The sequence below is a fragment of the Hydractinia symbiolongicarpus genome, chromosome 3, assembly GCF_029227915.1.
Source record: "Hydractinia symbiolongicarpus strain clone_291-10 chromosome 3, HSymV2.1, whole genome shotgun sequence".
In the NCBI taxonomy this organism is placed as follows: Eukaryota; Metazoa; Cnidaria; class Hydrozoa; order Anthoathecata; family Hydractiniidae; genus Hydractinia; species Hydractinia symbiolongicarpus.
In genome coordinates this window covers 9,742,458-9,760,956 of record NC_079877.1, presented here as the reverse complement: position 1 = coordinate 9,760,956, position 18,499 = coordinate 9,742,458, and the positions used below count along the sequence as shown (strand labels likewise).

The 18,499-nt window shown below is 32.5% G+C and overlaps 1 protein-coding gene across 1 annotated transcript; it reads right to left on the bottom strand.

Moving 5' to 3' along the window:
* Positions 1-1,490: 1,490 nt before the first annotated feature.
* Positions 1,491-2,636, bottom strand: LOC130636812 (neuropeptides B/W receptor type 1-like). Its single transcript, XM_057446659.1, has one exon. The coding sequence runs from the start codon at positions 2,634-2,636 to the stop codon at positions 1,491-1,493; it is 1,146 nt and encodes a 381-aa protein (XP_057302642.1).
* Positions 2,637-18,499: the final 15,863 nt, after the last annotated feature.

Sequence of the window (18,499 nt, the reverse complement as noted above, 5' to 3'; positions counted from 1 at the left end):
AGTCGTTTTATCCCAAGAGAAATTAGAGAATAGAGAATCTGTTCTAGTTTCATTTAAATTGAGAGAAATGTCATTTTACTTTTCAATCACAATTCCGTCTATTTCTTATAGCAAATATATAAACAAATTGATTGATTAGACCTGAAGATTCATTTTCATATCCGAAATACATTGTTAAATCATGGAAGTGTGGTTAAATATAAATGGTTGAATAAAACATCTCTGTTAATCAATTAATTTGACATACCATTTGTTTTTGTTTTGTTTTTTGAATTGAGTAAGAAAAAGTAAATTAAAGATTACGTCCTATTACCGTTTATTGCTAGATAAACCCTTTTACAAAACGCTGAAATAGGGTTAGCAGTAACTTCCATTTTTTACATCATTAGAGTTTAGAGGCATGTAAACACCAAATTACGAAAAAAATTTGGTGTTATCTGTTTTGGTTTTTATTAATATAACTTATGTTTCAAAATCACTAGTTGTGAGAAAAAAATTGACAGAACTCATTCGGGGATTACAAAGCCTCTTCCAACTGGTCATAAAAATTCTCACGTACAAGCCAATTTTAAAAATTTTCGTGGATGAGGCAAATTCCAAAAGTATTTCAAAATTTAGCGGTTCAAAAAATATTTAAGGTTATAACAAAATCTGCAAAAAATTAACTTCAAATAAACAAAAATTTCTACCATTATATTATGCAGGAGTAGAACTAAAATTCGTCCCACAAGCAATTATAAGCACTGTTTCTATTACGTACTACAAACTTACAAAATTTCTTTTCTAAATGATCGCACACAGACCTAGCAACTTAAGAACTTCCACTGATTTGAAAATCTTAACTCGTACTAAGTTTTGCTCACGTCTGCCTCCACGCTGCTGATTTTCGGACTATGAAGCATGGACTGTTCTGAAATGCAGGCATGGCAGAAACTGCCAGTAGTGCATTTTTAACGCTTACACATGATTAACTAACCTACGATTCCATAAGCTCAAAGCTTACCATCTGCTGAGTTTTCTCAAGTTGATTCACTTCAGCAGTTTCAAAAAATAGCAAATAATCGGCCTTTTTGCAGTAACATGCCCAAGATTGCAGTAACATGCCCGAGATTTCAGTAACATGCCCGAGATTGCAGTAACATGCCCGAGATTGCAGTAACATGCCCGAGATTGCAGTATGTTTTTCAGGTTTCAAGCTTTTTTATTGCTAATACAGCTGAATGTTTACATGCTTGGACAAAGAACATTCATTTAGAATTAATAATCACAAATAAATTTTTTGAATAGGACAGGTGCATCATGTATTAACACTACGGCTTTTCGTCAATCACGCATGTATTAATAAAAAGAAAAAAATGTCTACAAATTTATAAAATATAAAATTTAAATATTACAAGAAATTAAATTTGTTTTCAGTCCTAACTTGCCTTGGGACCAAAACAATGTGCAAAGAGGCGTCAAGGTGCAATATTTTTTATTCGTTTTTTAAGTCACATGTAAACAACCATTCCGTTATCGTTGTTATTGTTTTTCCAATTCTGAGCACGTTGAAAGAATGTCCTCTTTTTCGGTTGTGTCGTATTGACAATCCATTCGTAGTAACCTTTACCTAATGGTAATAACATTGTAGTTGGTGATGGATGTGTCGTTGAGAACGATTGCAATTCATAGCCATACTTACAACAACCCATGAACTGGAGAAATTTTAAAATCTGCTTTCTGTATAAAGTTTGCATATGTGCATAAATAAAAACATTAGCGCAACTGTTCGCTGTATGCATGACTTTTAGCCAAGAATTAATCTGCAATATCGTAGGGCTACTTCCTATGCCACTGCTGGAGTTCACCCATGAAAGATTGTATATCAGGTAAAAAAGTTCTCTTGGAAATACTAATAAAATGAAAACAATTCCCATGGTAACTAAGACACGCATGATTCGTTTCGATTGCGCATGTCTCTGCAATCTCAGATCAATGGCAGTGGAGGTGTGTTGGTTTCTTTTCAAAGTGAGATAGATACTGATGTTTGTACCTCCAAAGACAACAATGAATGCAACCAGTCTAAACAAAATCAATGAACAGTTTGGTACTGCATATTCCAATGTTTGCACTCCCGAGACGTAGCAACGATTCCCATCTGGAGATAACTTTAACACCAGAATATAATGCACAAAAGAAGCTATCGAAAGCAGAATGTTAATTGTATTAGCAAGAGTTACCATTTTGAATGATAACTGACCATAAAATGGCGTGACTATTGCAAGAAAACGATCAATTCCGAAGATTAATAACACACCCCCCGAAGCAGCTGTCATAATTGGACCAATGGCTGGTAATATCTTGCAACCATAATAACCAAAAGGCCATTTAGAGTAATGCGTAAGCGTCCAGAATATGTATAATGTTGGGTTAAACAATGACGTCAAGAGGTCAATGACTCCTAGGTATAGAATCAACCATTCAGTAGTGGATTTTAACTTTTTCTTGACACCAAATACGTAACATACTAAAAGGTTACCAACCACCCCTGTCACCATGATTACTATGAATGCAAATACCAACAACCATTCACTGAATGTAACATCCTTCTCAACTGATTGTGGCGTTGATGAATTAGAAGAGTTTCCAAATGACATATTTGGTTAACAGATCTATTTTGGTAATGCTCAAGGATAACCAGGTTGCAATTGTTGCTTTTATTGTGTTGTTGTTTTTATTCTGTTGTTGTTTTTGTTGTTTTTATGATGTTATTATGTCTAAATTAAAAGGGAAACATATTATTATTACTGCTGAAAACACTGACTAGTTTACCGCTGTAAATTTTAATCTTATATCTAACTAACATTGTTGAAAGTTTTTTGTAAAAAGAAAAGGAAAATTTAGGCGCTGTTCATGGGAACCAGAATCTTATCACATGATATTTTTCCATATGAGCATCCTTATTTATTGTTTAATTTATTTTAAATCGATCAGTGGCCTTGTGGTAGAGTGTTCGCATTTAGTGAGCAAGGTTTTAGGTTCAAACCCCAACAACGTCATGCTAGAGAGTATAAAAGTGTGAATCGATTTTTTTTGTTTGACATTTAATATAAGAAAAGGATTGATATCTTGGTGATCGTCTAGTTGAGAGGCTATGTTCGACTTCCATAGTTCAAATGGAAGCTTTAATTGCACTAGGACCCCCTTTGCAGGTCCCTCGTTGAGAACAGTTCCTAAAAAAACTGAAGAGTTTATCCGGGATAGTAATAATAATAATAATAATTTATTATTAATTTCATAAATGGCCATTTTATATATTTTCTGGATTTTGAAAACACCTCTACGCTTCCGTTCTCGAAAGATCAGAAAAGTCTTGTTAGAAAAACTATACATAAATATTAGAGTTTCATGGACTGTTTTGTAAGTTGGCTCCACGTCAATCTAAACAAAGCAGGAATTATCTTCTCCATTTTTCAACTTATTTGCCTTTAACTTGATTTTTTAGATTTCTGCCTTCTGTGATAGAATAGTAAAGGTTTTTGTTTGTTCAGCGCGTCCATTGTAGAAAAGAGCACCATAATTGTCACCGTTATATCAGCCACACATCTCAAAGAAAAACAAACAAAAATAAAAGAGAAAAAAATATACAGGATGAAATGCTCGACAAAAGAAGGATATTGTCACTTCCGCAACGTCTTTCCAATGTCTTTGTTATTTGTGTTTTTATTAGTACAATTACGTACATAGAAACGTTAAAAATAAATAAAAAACATATTAATAGTAGTAGTAAACAAAGTTTAATAAGAAAGGATAAATTATCATCGGAAAGAAATTCTTGATATACAATAACATCCATGAAAATTACCTATTTTTTATTGTTGTGAAATAAACTAATATATTTACCAAATAGATTATTATACTACTTAAAAAACTGAAAGCTTAACGATTTTTTCACCTGACGGTAATCTGACTATCGAATTTTCAAAATATATTATAGCACACCTGCAACTCAGAGACTCTGCAACCAAGTTATTCAAATATCTGTGCTATTTTCATTGCCGTAAAAAGTCGATTCATGAATCTCGAGAATTTATATGAGTAAAGTGTTAACAGAATCAAAGAACGTAAAAATACTTGTAGAAGCTAGACTTAATAACGCTTGATGTATAGTTTTGCCAGAATTTCATTAGAAAGATGAGGAAACTCCACCAGCAAGAGCGTTCTTCCATTTTCTATATTTTATATCAAGAAACAAAATCAACAATAGGTGAACAAATGTCAAAAAAAAAACTGAGATTGTCCTAAGTAGTCGAAACTTCAAATATTAATGGTTTGGTATAAGAATATAATTATTAATTTGGAGGAGACTCAAGATTACGAAAATGCTACAGACCAGAGTTGCAGCAACATAAATGAATAACGCTTAAAAACAAAGTAGCATATTTCTTAAATAAAGCCTGTCATGGTGATTTGCAAAGGTTAAATAAGATACTAACTACATAATACATCCCTACCTCTTTCTTCAGCTGTTTAATATAATAACTATATAGAATGCAACTATCCTGTAATTAGCTTCTTTGTAAGTTGTATAAGTTCATAACATATCGGTATGTTTCAAAGACCGCACGACGCAGACGAGCAGTTCACAATTTATCACACTCCTCCGTACCTATTCCGCTCTAACATACTGGAGTTAGAAACATCAGCTTTGATGGAGTGCAAAATAAAATCAAAATTTATAATTAGCAACGGGAAGCACATTCGGTTAGTAAAATCACAAACGTTGACCGATCATAGGAGACATAAAATACTTTTAAAGTGGATAATAGGAAGTCATATTTTTTTACCTTTGTGTTTAGTAAATCTCGTATTGCTATTTAAAATATTTTTTGTAACTCTAATAGAGAAAAGTTAAATTATAATTTATTGATATCAAGCTATTATCAATAACTGGTAAAAATTAATATGATATGGAGTCATTAGCAATACTGGGCTAGGTTCTCGTATTCTTTCGTCCACTGTGCTACTGCTCAGCAACAAGGCGATCTTACGGACTGCGATCTCATCTGCTTTTTTTCACGTATTTATACTTTAAACGTTGCTGTGTTGTAACGTTGCATCCAAGAAATGTACATGCTTAAGGATATCCGACATCTTTTGACACACCTAAGAGACAACATCTCCCGCCTTTTATCCTTTGTTTTAGAAAAAGATACTTCATTATTTTGTTCAAACTCTAAAAAGCGATTATGATCATTCCTAAAATTGTTTCACTTTTTCAGTTATCTAGAAGCAGTTACGAGTTTTTTTTATATTCTTTCAGAATGTTGCATGTTGAATTATTGTTACCTTTCCTTACCTTTGTATTGTTACGATGTGATCTACAGTTAATGTGGTCAATTAAAAAGAGAGTTCTTGAAGAGTGGTACATTCAAAATAAAGTCAAAGATCATCCTTATAGACGCTGTAGAGATTAAAATCAATTCAGGATTGGCTAGTGAGTAGTTACATGCGTTTTATATGCAACATTTGGGCTTGTACTCAATTTTTGGTTACTTGTTTCTTGTTAACTATCCTAGCTACTTAAAAGACCAAATTTACGTTGTTTCTTGACCAGACCAACCAAAATCAAACTTCTGTTTTCATCATGTTTATTCTAGTAGGTATCTAAGAAAATTGCTACACGACTTTCAAAACAAGTCCCAAAAACCATTGGTATTTTTTATAGTCCCTGCTTTTTTTCTTTTTATCTTTTTTGCTCATTTTAAGCTGGCAGTTGCTTGCGAATTACTTTGTTCTTGATGGATTTGAGCCTTATGTGAGAAAAAAGTGTGTAACCTTGCATGACTAATTTTTAAACGGCAAGGAAATCTAATTGAGAAAGACCCAGCGTCGAGAGGATTTCCGCACATGTAAATTTTAGCACGAATAGAGTTGCAAAATATTAATAATAAAATTAAACTCTTTTCCATTTGAAAATTGTTAACTAATAGGGTAGGTATGCTAGCAAAATTACATTATAAAACATAATATACAGAAAATATATGAAGTCGTACTAACCTCCGTAGGTCTGGTAGCATGAATGTTCTTTCGAAAGGTTCATATCATTTTTATATTTATAACACAAATTATTTCTAATGAGCTAATCAAGCAATCATTCTTATTAATTACTTGTCGAATTAAGAACAGTTATAACGCAACACTACTTCTGCTATAAGGAAGAGATCTTGCTTGACAGGGGGAAGTGAAGAGAAAGAAGTTGTATAACAGCTAGTGTTACAACTACGATATAAGAACATAAGGGAAACTAATCTTAAAGAATTAGAATTTGTAATTTGTTTGTTTTTTTTGATTTGTAACGCTGTCACATGTCAATTTCATTGTTATTGTATGTATAAATTACAATCGTGTCAGGAAATGAAATCCATATTGCAAAATAAAAGTAATTTTTATACAATCATTTCCGTTTTTTAGAAAAATTTATTTTAAGATTCTTTAGGTTTAATTTCAGCCTAAGAAAGTCTTTAGAATATGTCAAGTCTGAGTTATATAACTAATTCAAAGCTCTTTTTTCACCATCACGTCGTGTTTATTACGATCTTTTAAAGACCGTTCACATGAGACCAGAAGTGAAATTAAATCAGTTTAAGTGACTTCAATCCATGGTATATATTTTTAGGACTGTTTAAATGAGTTTTAACACTTCGGGAGGCATTTACGGGCCACCCTCTCTCCCCACCCCCTAAATTAAATTCAACCCAAAACGAAACATGATGTAAAAGTCACACTTCTCACTACGGTGTGGAAATTAAAGTGAAATCTTAGAAATTTCTTACAACAAGGTTTTCTGTTAAAGAACTCAAGCCTGACGCCTCATTTCCATGTATCAACAATAAGAGATCTTCACCCGCTACCTCCCGTCAAAGTACGGAAAAGGATGCGTTAAGGGTAAAAAAGGGAGGGCGTACATATCTATCAAATTTAAACAATAGCAGTTTGCAATAACTATTTTTACCAAAATAAAAGATACGTTATTGAAATACCATAACTTTGTAAATCCGACCATTTATTGAAAATACCACTTCACATACAGTTACAATAAGATCTGTCTGGCTCTGACTCCGACTTCTCAGGTATATGACTATACAGATATTTATCTTGACTGCAAGTTAAAATACTGAACGTAGGTGCGACTTAATTTAATACAATAAGTGAAAATTAATTTAAAAGAAGTAATAGTAAATAAAATTTAAGTTTATTAACCATTTCCGATATCGGATTAACCCTTTGGTTGGACACATTTTGCACTCAGAAGGGTGCCTATCATTTTAATCAGGTTTTGAAATGTCAAAGAAGGAAGTTGGTGTTGGAGAAGGAAATATGTATTAAGATTGTCATAAACAATATACCTTTGTTTAGCTGCACTGGCTTCAGCACGTAAAGTGAAATACCCGTGATTTCCCTTTGTCAAAGATAAACTGATGTGGTACGATAAAAAATTTAAATTTCGTTCATTTATATGATATATTGTGAGGTGATTACATAAAGTCATAAACTGAGGATTCTCCGAGTTTGAGGTCAATTACTTTTTAAGCCATCGACGTAAACCCTCATAATAACATACCACTGGGCATTAAAGAAGAAAAGGCGCCGTATGTTATGGTATGCTGTCTATAAATGAATGAATGACGAAGTAAAAGGACAGTACGATAGAAAATAAAACTAATTTGGTTTCATATAATCTCTATTGATAGTTAGTTGACTCCAATGGATAAAGGCGAAGTCAAGCTGTCAGTTGGATTGTGAATGTCTTTTTTAAATGTTTTTTTTTAAATGATCAATGTATTAAGATCGTAGTTGGTTACAATTACATGCAGAATGTGAAAACTATCAAAATAAGTTATTAAAGAAACATACATGATTTTTTTTATAAGAAACCAGTTTATAAGTACATGCAGAATCTCAAAAAATTAGGAAACTTATACAACTACATTATTATGACCATTTTTAAAATAAGAATCTCTGTTCTATATTTTACTTTCAACTTGAGGAAATTGTTTTGAAAGACAAACTTTTATTAAAATGAAACTTTTATATTGTAGAGACAAATTTGTTTTAAACGCATTTAGTTTTCATTTTACAAGTTAAAACAAAACGAATGTTTTAAAAAACTAAAAAAATATTAATAAAAATGAAGCGACTTTGTTCAAATTTGGAATCATCAAAAATGGTGAACTTCGCGGAGAAAACTAGACTCTTTACCTTTTCAGAGTTAACAAACACAGAAAAACAAAAAAATATACTGCTAGACAAAACCTTTAGGGTTTGTGATGACCACACCAAACCCATGATCCCTTTTTCAGTGCTCTATTCTCATGCAATGCAAAAAACAATGCATTCCATAAAAAGAAGTAATATTCTTGAAAAGAACTTTTCGCGTATTTATCAGGGAAATTTAAGTCCCCCGAAATTAACTAGTTACTTCCTATCTTTTACTTCATACCTACTATCATATAACAATTTAACAGCACATGTCTTATCTTTGAAACATAAACAATCAAACTCATACATAGGTGAATATTTATCATAGCACATCCGTATTTCATTCTCAATAGAGAATGCTTCATCCCGATCAGACCTCTGATCATGACGGGCGAGTATAATGTGTGTAAGTCATATTGTAGAAGAACTACTTTGTTTTTCACTAGCATTCTGCCGCATGTATTCCCATGGGTTCGTCTGCGGCTCCCAGTTCTGGGGACCGTGGATCGAATCCCGCTCACTGTCAGGCAGTATGTTAGTGATGAACAAAGTAGTTCTTCTACAATATAATTAAACTCTTCCTGACATGTTAATTTATCGCAAATCACTGAAATAACATAAAAGACAGAAATTAAAAATATAAAAACGAATAATAAAAAATAAGAATAAAACATAAAATTGATATTTTATTTTATCTTACTGGTTTCAATACAAAACAATGTCCTGTAATGTCTTGGTGTCTCTGTTTATATTCATTTATTTATCTCTTGTATACATAATCAAACGAAAATATTGACAATACACTAATTGTACAGTTTGCAGCAATATTGTCTGTTGTCAAATGTTAATTAGGTGTAACAATGTAATCATTTGTTGGTAGCTATTCTCCACTGAATAAAGAGATTTCACTCGTTTCAAAACAGTTTAGTGACGTTGTAAGTAATCATATGTTCAATAATTCGCCAACTTGAATTCGTGTTGACAAAAGAAATCTTACGTGTCATTTTAATGAACTCATTTTAACCATAATTGAACTGAGAGATGCTGATTTCCTAGACGTTGAGCGTAGGTAGAATTTTGTAGATACAAAGCTTTGGGAAGGTCTTTAAAAAAACAAGATACTTTAACCTTGATGTTTTAGATGAGAAAGTATTTTTCATACAAACTACATGAAATGAGTGGTTTAATTTTACTGATCGATAAGCATAAAATATATTCACAAATTGCGGGAAAAATGCGCAAATTGATCTCTTACTTTAACCTATAAATTATTCATGAATTTCATCTTTTTTCTTAAATTTCACAAATCAATCTTTTAAAAAATTGGTCACAATTTGGAATAAAAATTTAATGAAGTTATTTAGTTTAAGATGACGTCATAATTTATTTCTGAAAATGCTAGGGAACAGCCATTTTGGCATATGAATTGATAAAAGTATGAAAAGGCTAAAATTTACCTCCTAAGCTTGGTTCTCACTATGGGCTAACGATAACCATAGTGCGCATAATGTGTTAGCCGATTTCAAATTTTAAGCTACGGGTGCCTGATGTATTTATTTTGCACTCACACTACGGTGCATCGTTAGCTCTTTTGTAGCCGAATATAAAGCGAGAAAGAATGAAAAAGAAAGATAGAAAGAAAGTCTTGTTATTATTACTACTTCGAAGAAGACGACGTAGCCTGGAAAGAAAGGAATTAACAAAATTATGAAGAAGGAAACGACTTTGGGTCAGAAAGGCAAGGAAAATCTTTCACTCTGAACGCCAACTCTTCTTCTTCTTCTTTAAACGACATTTTTTAAGTTTTTTCAGCCATTTTAGTTTTACAATGACCTTACACAACGGAACATACTACTATTTTCAAAAACATAAATCGATTGGAGCAAGATTTATGTCGGCTTCCTTTGAAGATTGCTGAAAGTGAACTTATCTCACTGTTAGCCGAAATAAATTATCGAAAATTCTTATTTCAAAAAATCGGCTAACGATGAGCTAACGATGAGTTCAGCTGTGAGCTAAGCAGGTACTTTTACGTTCACACTATGGTCTAAGGTCTTAGCGCGTCATGCGCACTATGGTTAACTCATCGTTAGCCCATAGTGAGAACCAGGCTTTAAAGGGATTTAAAAAACATGAACATTTTCCTTCAATTTTCCCCTGACCATCTGTTAACCGATGCGTCAGAGTCACAACAGGCCTGTTCGACGTAAAAGACGGCTACTAATAGCGTTCGCCTAAATTTAGGGTACAGTGGGGTAAAGGAAAGCTTTAAAAGAACCGGAGTTGAATTATACCCGGTGTAAGAAGGGTCGTTAATGTATTACCTAGCACTTTTAATTCTTCTAGCTTGGTGCTTACTGTCAAGTAAACCAACCATGTCAACATGGAAGATGTGAAGATACATGCGAGCCAAAGCAATACAAGTGTCAATGCGACAGTAAGAACATTTTTCTCCTTCCTAACCATGTCTTGTTCTGTAAGTTTGCAAATGTGATGTGACTATTTAACCCTTCTCGTAATGCAGACTTTTAATAGAAAACAATTATATTAACAGAATGCCCAATATGGTCAAGACAAATGGTACAAGGATTTAAATTTACTAAGTTAGACACTACGTTAGCGTTTTTAGCACTTCTGTGGGTAAATTTTAATATTTCTTTATTGTATCAAGCCATCCCATATAAATTTTCACGAAATATATAAAAAAAGAAGTTCAACATTCAAACAAATATTCAAGTTATATTTAAAAACAAAATCGAGAAAAAAATTCCCTGTACATGTGGCATTATGAGTTACTTTTTTAAAATAAAAGTTTTACCTCATGATACCAGATAAAGTCTGAATAAACCGATGGACCTTTATGGCACTTTCCCCCGGGGGTGGGGGGATAGGGTTATAGTGAATCATATAAAGCAGACCATACGGTAAAAAATCAACCCAACCCACTCTGTCCTGGTTGAACTTCGGCTTTATTACTACAAAATTAAATTTTGCATGAAGTTGCACTTGGCATAGACGAACGAACTCACCCTCGCTTTGGTGTATTTAGATCACAATACACCTTTCCCGAGACCATAAGTCATACTTTTTTTTAAACTCGTAAAATATGAATACCATATTTGAATTCAGCATAGTTTGTTTAATTTATGTGTAAAAGTTTAACTTGATACGCCAACAGAAAGTGCTATTTTGAGGAGATATATCACAGTTAAAGTCTTCTTAATGCTCAAGTTACCATGTCCCGCCTCGTTTTCAAAAAGTGGTTGGACATGCCACAAATCTTTATATGAGAATAGCAGGTTGTTTACTTGCTGCATTTCATAAAACTCAACAGAAAAAGTTGCGGCACATCAAAAGAATAAGTCTCGGGAAAGGTGTATTGGAAACTCCAAGCAATCAATGTTTGCTTTCGCGCGAAAGGTGACAGCTATGGTTGGTTTACTTTTCGTGATAGTAGAAGACTCATGAAGTTAAAGCTTACACATCGTGGGGAAAAATTAATAAATTGTAAACGAAGTTCAAATAGAACACGATGGGGATGTGATCACAATATGAATAACATTTATATTGCTATTACAAATGAAGAAGACAAATTTCTTCTTCCAAGACAGCTTCCAACAAAAACCTATTACACGCTTCAAGGATTCGATGGAAATTCAACATTCCTTGAGTTCGAAGGCTACAATAAATCGATAATAGTTGGGAAAGAATTCAGAATCTGGTATATTCAGGATTTAGTAAAGTCGCATTTTTATATATCAACTAAAAAACATTGTACATAGCTACTATTTTTACAGCACTATTATTAAAAAATATCATTGTAATGAAAAGACCCCGTTACGAATTTCATTCTATATCGCACACTCCTGTTATTCTTTCTAAGGTAAACTGTAAAGTTTACCTTAGAAAGAATAAACCAAAGGTAACAGGTGCCAGCGTTGTAAATATTCTCTTGTGTAAGGGGCCTTAGAAATAGATAAAAAAATATTAATTAATTAATAATAAAATAATAAATGGTTATAATAAATTTTGTGTTTTTACTATGTTCATAAATTTAAAAAAATTAATTCTTTTACTTTTACATTCGTATAGTTATATTGACATTCAACTCAGACCACTAGAAAAATGCGGAAATTCGAAATATCTCTGTGGCATTATAGTTGCTTGTGGTATCGCACTTTGTTATTTCGAACTCAGATGTCTGATTTATCATGTGGTAATATTCAAGGTTGCATATCTTGCACTCTAAATTTAACTTAGTACGTCTGTTACCATTCTTAGAAGAAAGTTTGTTTGTATTTTTTTGACGATTTTTAGAAAGATTCACATTTTCATAAAACGTTTTTTGCATATGTAGCACAACCGACTTGTTGATAGATATTTATTTTTTGTTTGTCTTGAACCAACGTAAGTGTTCTGTGCAACCAATATTCTTATATTTTGATCAAAAGAAATCCATAAGTCAGTAAGTCAGTAAATTTTAATGGCAGTTAAATCAATTTGAGTTGCATCTGATACATTTTCACCTGGCTGATGATGGTTCGCTTGTTCTTTGTGCATTTTGAATTTTTTAGAGGTTTATGTGACATTTTCGGAAAAACATATAAAAAATTTTGTGTTTTATAATCGTGTCTTTAGTTCCTGTTTTCACTATCAAACTTTTGATGGCTTACTTATAGAACTTCTGCGCAATCACTACAGCTATGAACATTGCTTATAGACGGTAGTATGAGCGCAGTTTTATACGCCTTTTTGCATAAGTATAACATAACGTTGTGTTAATATTTGCAAGATTTCTTTCATTCGTTGGCCCTTTTGCATTATTCCTTTTTCCCCAAGGTGTTTAGCAATCCATTCAGCTTCAAATATCAAAAGATCAAATATCAAAATAAGGGAAAGCTGAGTGATTTGGATAATTGTAAATAACCACATCATAACATAAAAATATAAGCAAGAGCATGAAACAAGTCTTAAACTACACTGTGTTTATAAAAAATTTCTGTTTTAAAACTGATCTCATCTCATGTTACCTCTGACTGTGGTCTAATGTAATCTCATGCCTTCGACTGGAAAAAAATGCCGTCCCCTGTTAACTCACTTCCGCATGCTTGGATATTAAAGAAAGTTATATAGTTATATTGGGAAGGAAAACTTATTTTATACTAGGTCGTCGTATCAACTGCATGGAACAAACATTTTCAAACACGCGATTGTTAAAATGCACAGCGTTTCTTGTCATTTCAAAACAAAGATAGAGAACTTTCATGTTTTTAAAATTGCTGTATATTTATTATGTTAATTAATTTTGACTGTTTGTATTTTTGTTTATAGATAGACCTGATGATGTCATCAAAAAGGACGAAATATTGTCAAAACATTTAAATTAAAACAAAATCATTTCGATATTAATTTTAAATAATTATACTTGACTCCATCTTCTTCCCATACAATATTCACTTATTCCTTTTAGTATATTAAACTATAGACAATACAATTGATATTTCACTCTGCTCCATACGCTTCTTATGTCTCATTTATTGGTTTAAAAATTGCTGTGACATTTACTAACATTTCCAAATTTTGTTCACATTGTCTTTTCACTTGGCTCTATGCAAGCTGTGTTACAGATGCGTGATCTTTCTTTACGCTGTGTCAATGCCGTATGTTCTTTTACTGTTGCTGTACGAAATTACTCGTTACAATTTCGTTGCTTTTTTTGTTCTGTAGACCCTCCTCCTGCTTGCCGCATGGTTGACAAAGAGTTGACCTCTGCGCCTTTACACGGCCTAATCATAAGATGAAGTGCACCAGAACATACTCTAACTCTAAATATTAGGTGTTTTAGTTCGCTCCCATCCTTTGTTTTCCTCACTTTCACACGGCGTCGTTGTTGTAAAGCAGCCTGTGTAGCCGTGGTAGCAGAGTATCTGAGTGCCTTTATCGGACACTTCATCTTTCCATATTCGAGTACTTTTAGCTATATGTGCATTCTATCAACAGGTAGCAGTCTCCACTTGCACTAAGACTTTGTTAGAGCAACTTTTGGTTTACCCCAAATGCCACCTAAGTACATCTAGCGCGGCCTCCCCGATTTATTCGATGTGAGCTGGTCACTGCATATTATGTCATTAATTTAATCTGTACCTTAACGTACGGATGAAATTCATCTAATAACTACAATTTCCCTTACAATCTCTCGGCGTTGTTTTCTTTAATGATAAAACATGTCTTTCTCTTTTGGCTAAATATCGCACAGTAATTCTGTTAGAACTAGTTGCATTCAATATAGACAATGAACAAGTCAAAAAGAGAAAAAAAATTGTCGTAACCAAACTCCTGATAACTATCGCCCCAAACATTAGATTGGATAGTATTGATTTTATTTTTGATCAATATCACTATCCGAACTTAAGCAATATAAGAAGTTGGACCTACCATTTTGCGTGACAGACAGACGTATGCAGGTATAATAATATAGACACTAAGTTATTATTCATATTTCGAAATTTTGAAGCAGACATTGTTGGCGTATTCGAAATCGTGAAGGTGGCTATTGACTAGAAAGTCCAGGTAAGCTTTTTTTTTATTTTAGAAAACATTGTAAAGGAACTGAAATTTAAAATTTCCAAACGTTTGAGATAAAAAAATTCCGAGATGAACTTAGTATACTTCTTCGTTTACTTTCTGTTAATTCAAGACAATAAGCAAATAAAACTTTTTTGGAGATCGAGAGAAAAAGTTAGTAGTCAACACATGTATAAGAAGGCGTCTAATGAACCAAGTGCTTGTTAATAATAGCTTGTCCACTTTTTGAGCAATTTTTTTGAGATTTTGACTAGATTTTCGCAGAGGAATAGAAAATCGAGTCCAATTTTTAGGGGTCCGTTAGTTGCTACCGTATTTAAAGACTCTCTTCTATTTCTAAAAAAATATTTTAAACATGTACTGGAGACATAATTTATCCGACATTACCATCGAAATGGGTATTCTTTGCCAAAGTCAACTCTTTCCCTGATGTTTAAGTGCATCGCTACGCTTATAGCAACCTTTTCACTGTTTTTAATTAGCTTTCCAACTATTTTGCCTGTATTAATCGCGTTTTTTCAATCCATATAGAGCACTGCTATATTCTTCGTATAAATTTTTAAGCAGAAGAATATCAAATAAGCCTATTTCACACAAAAGAGAGATTAGTGATCAGCAAATTTCGGGTTGCTGATTGTTTACATAAAAGTTTGAAGAATGCAGCAACAAAATATTGACTACAAATATTGCGAATAATCTAAATCATGAAGTAACAAGAAATGCCTTTTGGTTTCCTTAAAATGCGTCAACAAGCAAATAGATTTTTTTGTCTTCATTCAAGATAGTTTTCATCACAATGGCACACTATAAGATAGTAAGTATCGACTGGTCACTAGTAAAGTCTTTGGAATGTTCAAATTATTTATTGAATATCTTGTGTGATACCTGTTTTATTTTTAGAACGGCATACCTGATTTTATATATAAACAACAGAAGCTGGTGTCAGTATATAGATACTCAAGGCCCCCTATTTCTCTTAGTAATGGTTAAGCTGTGTCCTTGCCAAATATTATGCGACATGTGTGCTTTTGTTTGCTGTAAATTTGTGTAAGCTTAGAATGACTAGTGCTAGCCTAGACAACGTTACAATATATTAAATAGCTGCGAATAAGGAAAAAGTATAAATTTTTAAGAATATGATAAATTAGTAATGGCTTTGGTTTGTATAATATTCCAATGTTTTTAGAAATCTGATTTTCTACAGTTTGTATATGGGTTTTCCAATACAAGTTTTCGTCAATAAGAACACCTAAAAAGTTTAAAGAACTTTCCCTTTTTATGCTAATTTTATTTATACATAGATCTGGAAGTTTTAATGGCAAGTCGTCTGTTTTAGAATTTTTGCAGAATAGCGTATATTTTGTTTTATTTACATTTAGGCACAGTTTGTTTGCTTTAAACCATTCATTATAACTAACCAGTTAATTGTCTACCAAAATGAAGAGAGTTTTGATATATTTATGAGCATAGAATAAGTTAGTATCATCACCCAAAAGAATAAAGTGTCGATGCAAAAGGCAAATCGTTAACATATATTAAAAATATGAACGTTCCAAGTATAGAGTCCTCCACATTTGACATTTTTCAGTTCATTCGTATGAATACCATAATAACTCTGATGCATCTTGCCAACAATGGAGAGCGTGAATGTGCGATATCGTACTTTATACAAAGATTGAATCGGGGAAGCCAATTTAATCTATTACCTTTATTACCTTACTTTGTTTCTTCGATATTTTATTGGTCATATCAACAGTTTAATAATGATTCCCAATAAATCCCAACAACCCCCATACATCACCCAATGATCCGAAACCAGTCACTCATGACCCCAAACCATCCCTCAACAACCCAATGAACCACAATGACACTTTAATCTAATCTGCAACAAATCACCCCGAATGCGATTTCATCTTACCTGATAAAGTAAAGTTTTGCGGATTTTAAATTATAAAAATAAATTTTAACATCAAATAAATTTCTTAACCTTACTACGCCCACATAAATTAACAAATAATTGTTGTTTAAGGAAGTAAAAATAGTAAGTAATTAAGTAATTAATTACCTAAGAACTTTAAGTTTTTCTCAATAACTCTTTTGTGACGTTGCATAGCTACGATCCTAACTTTGATATCTATCTTTTATACACCTGCTTGCTAAGTCGTTATATATCATATCTTCTAGAACCATAGATTATAGCCTCACTCCAAGCTAGTCTTAAAAATTTAATGAAATACTTCATAATCGTTAAAATTTAAAGATTTTCTTTAGGCTCGTGATATATTATGTGCTGTTCCGAGTCTCTTTCATAAACTATTTACAGGGTTCGGCTTGGCACAGCTTATAAAACCAATATCTAGCGTGTTGGAAGCAGCCGTAATCTAGCAGTTCTACACGGCACAGCTTATATCATGAGCTTTTACATTATTCTCAGACATTAAATCTTACGGCACAACTTTATCACATCAAGAGGAATTATTAACACGAGGTTTCGCGAATACTTACTATAATCATTAGAAAGTATTATCATAAAAGACACTAAGAGTTTAAATGCTTGCCTGAAATCGTCTATTTACAAAGCCGTTGATTAGAAGATGCAATTTCAATCTACAATCGCTAGCAAAAAATTAACACAGTTGCTGTTTTTTAAACACTCTCCATAGCTGCAACAATGCAACCTTTGTAAATACATAAATAAGTACATAAATATTTCGTTTTTTTTCTGATAGTAGATTTTCTCATTCACTTTGTTATACTGCGCACTATAGCAAAACTAATTTTCTATCGAATCTAACGCGACAGATTGCTGCAAAACACTTTTTCGCAATATCATCTGCGCCAATTGGAAAAAGAATACCTTAAGTTCTTTTTGTTTTCAACTTTGCATTCAAACTACACCAAAGCTATGCAATTTGTCCCTTATCCAAAATTCTCTCGCAGAGACGTTTAAACCAACTTCGTTATTACATTTTGCTGATACGGCTGATAACGATTCCCCACTAATTTTCAAATTTAGGTGCTCTTACCTCTTTACAAACTTAATTGATGTCCCGTACTTCATTGTGGCCCAAGCTAACAAATCCACCTATTTTAAAAGACAAAAAAATGCTTACCTGTAAAACTGCAACTAAACGCGAATATTTTGAGCAAATCAGGAATTGCCTATATATACCTTTATAATCGGATGTTGTCTTGAATTTGTTTTTGGCTTACGATCATTCCAGACAACGACTACCAGATTCGTAAGATAAATCAATGGATGGAAGTTGAGCATCATTGAGTTATCTTTCTGGAACAGCTCCTTTGTTACGTCGTACATCGTTCTTGCACATTTGCAAAATTAAATTCGTCAAAATTGCACTTGTAACAGCAAATCACAAAAATAAGATCCGCAGTTTGTATAAAAAAACTTTTCTAATTGCAAAAACTAAGTAGAAAAACATTAATAATAACATATAATGTTTATATATCTTTCAGAAATTTTATCTCCGTTTAACAACTTATAACTTACGTGAAACTTTTAGTCCATGTGTCATATTCAGGGTTTAATTTAATCAAAGTGTCTTTTTTCTAACAAATGGAGCGCGCGAAAAGCTACTATTTGCTTTTCTAGCTTGCCTTATTGAGCTTGTTTTAGCATTTAAACTTTTTTAAAAAAAAAAATACTTGTGTG

Excerpts from the sequence above, each read along its gene's own strand:
- LOC130636812 (XM_057446659.1), bottom strand. The coding sequence starts at position 2,636 with ATGTCATTTGGAAACTCTTCTAATTCATCAACGCCACAATCAGTTGAG.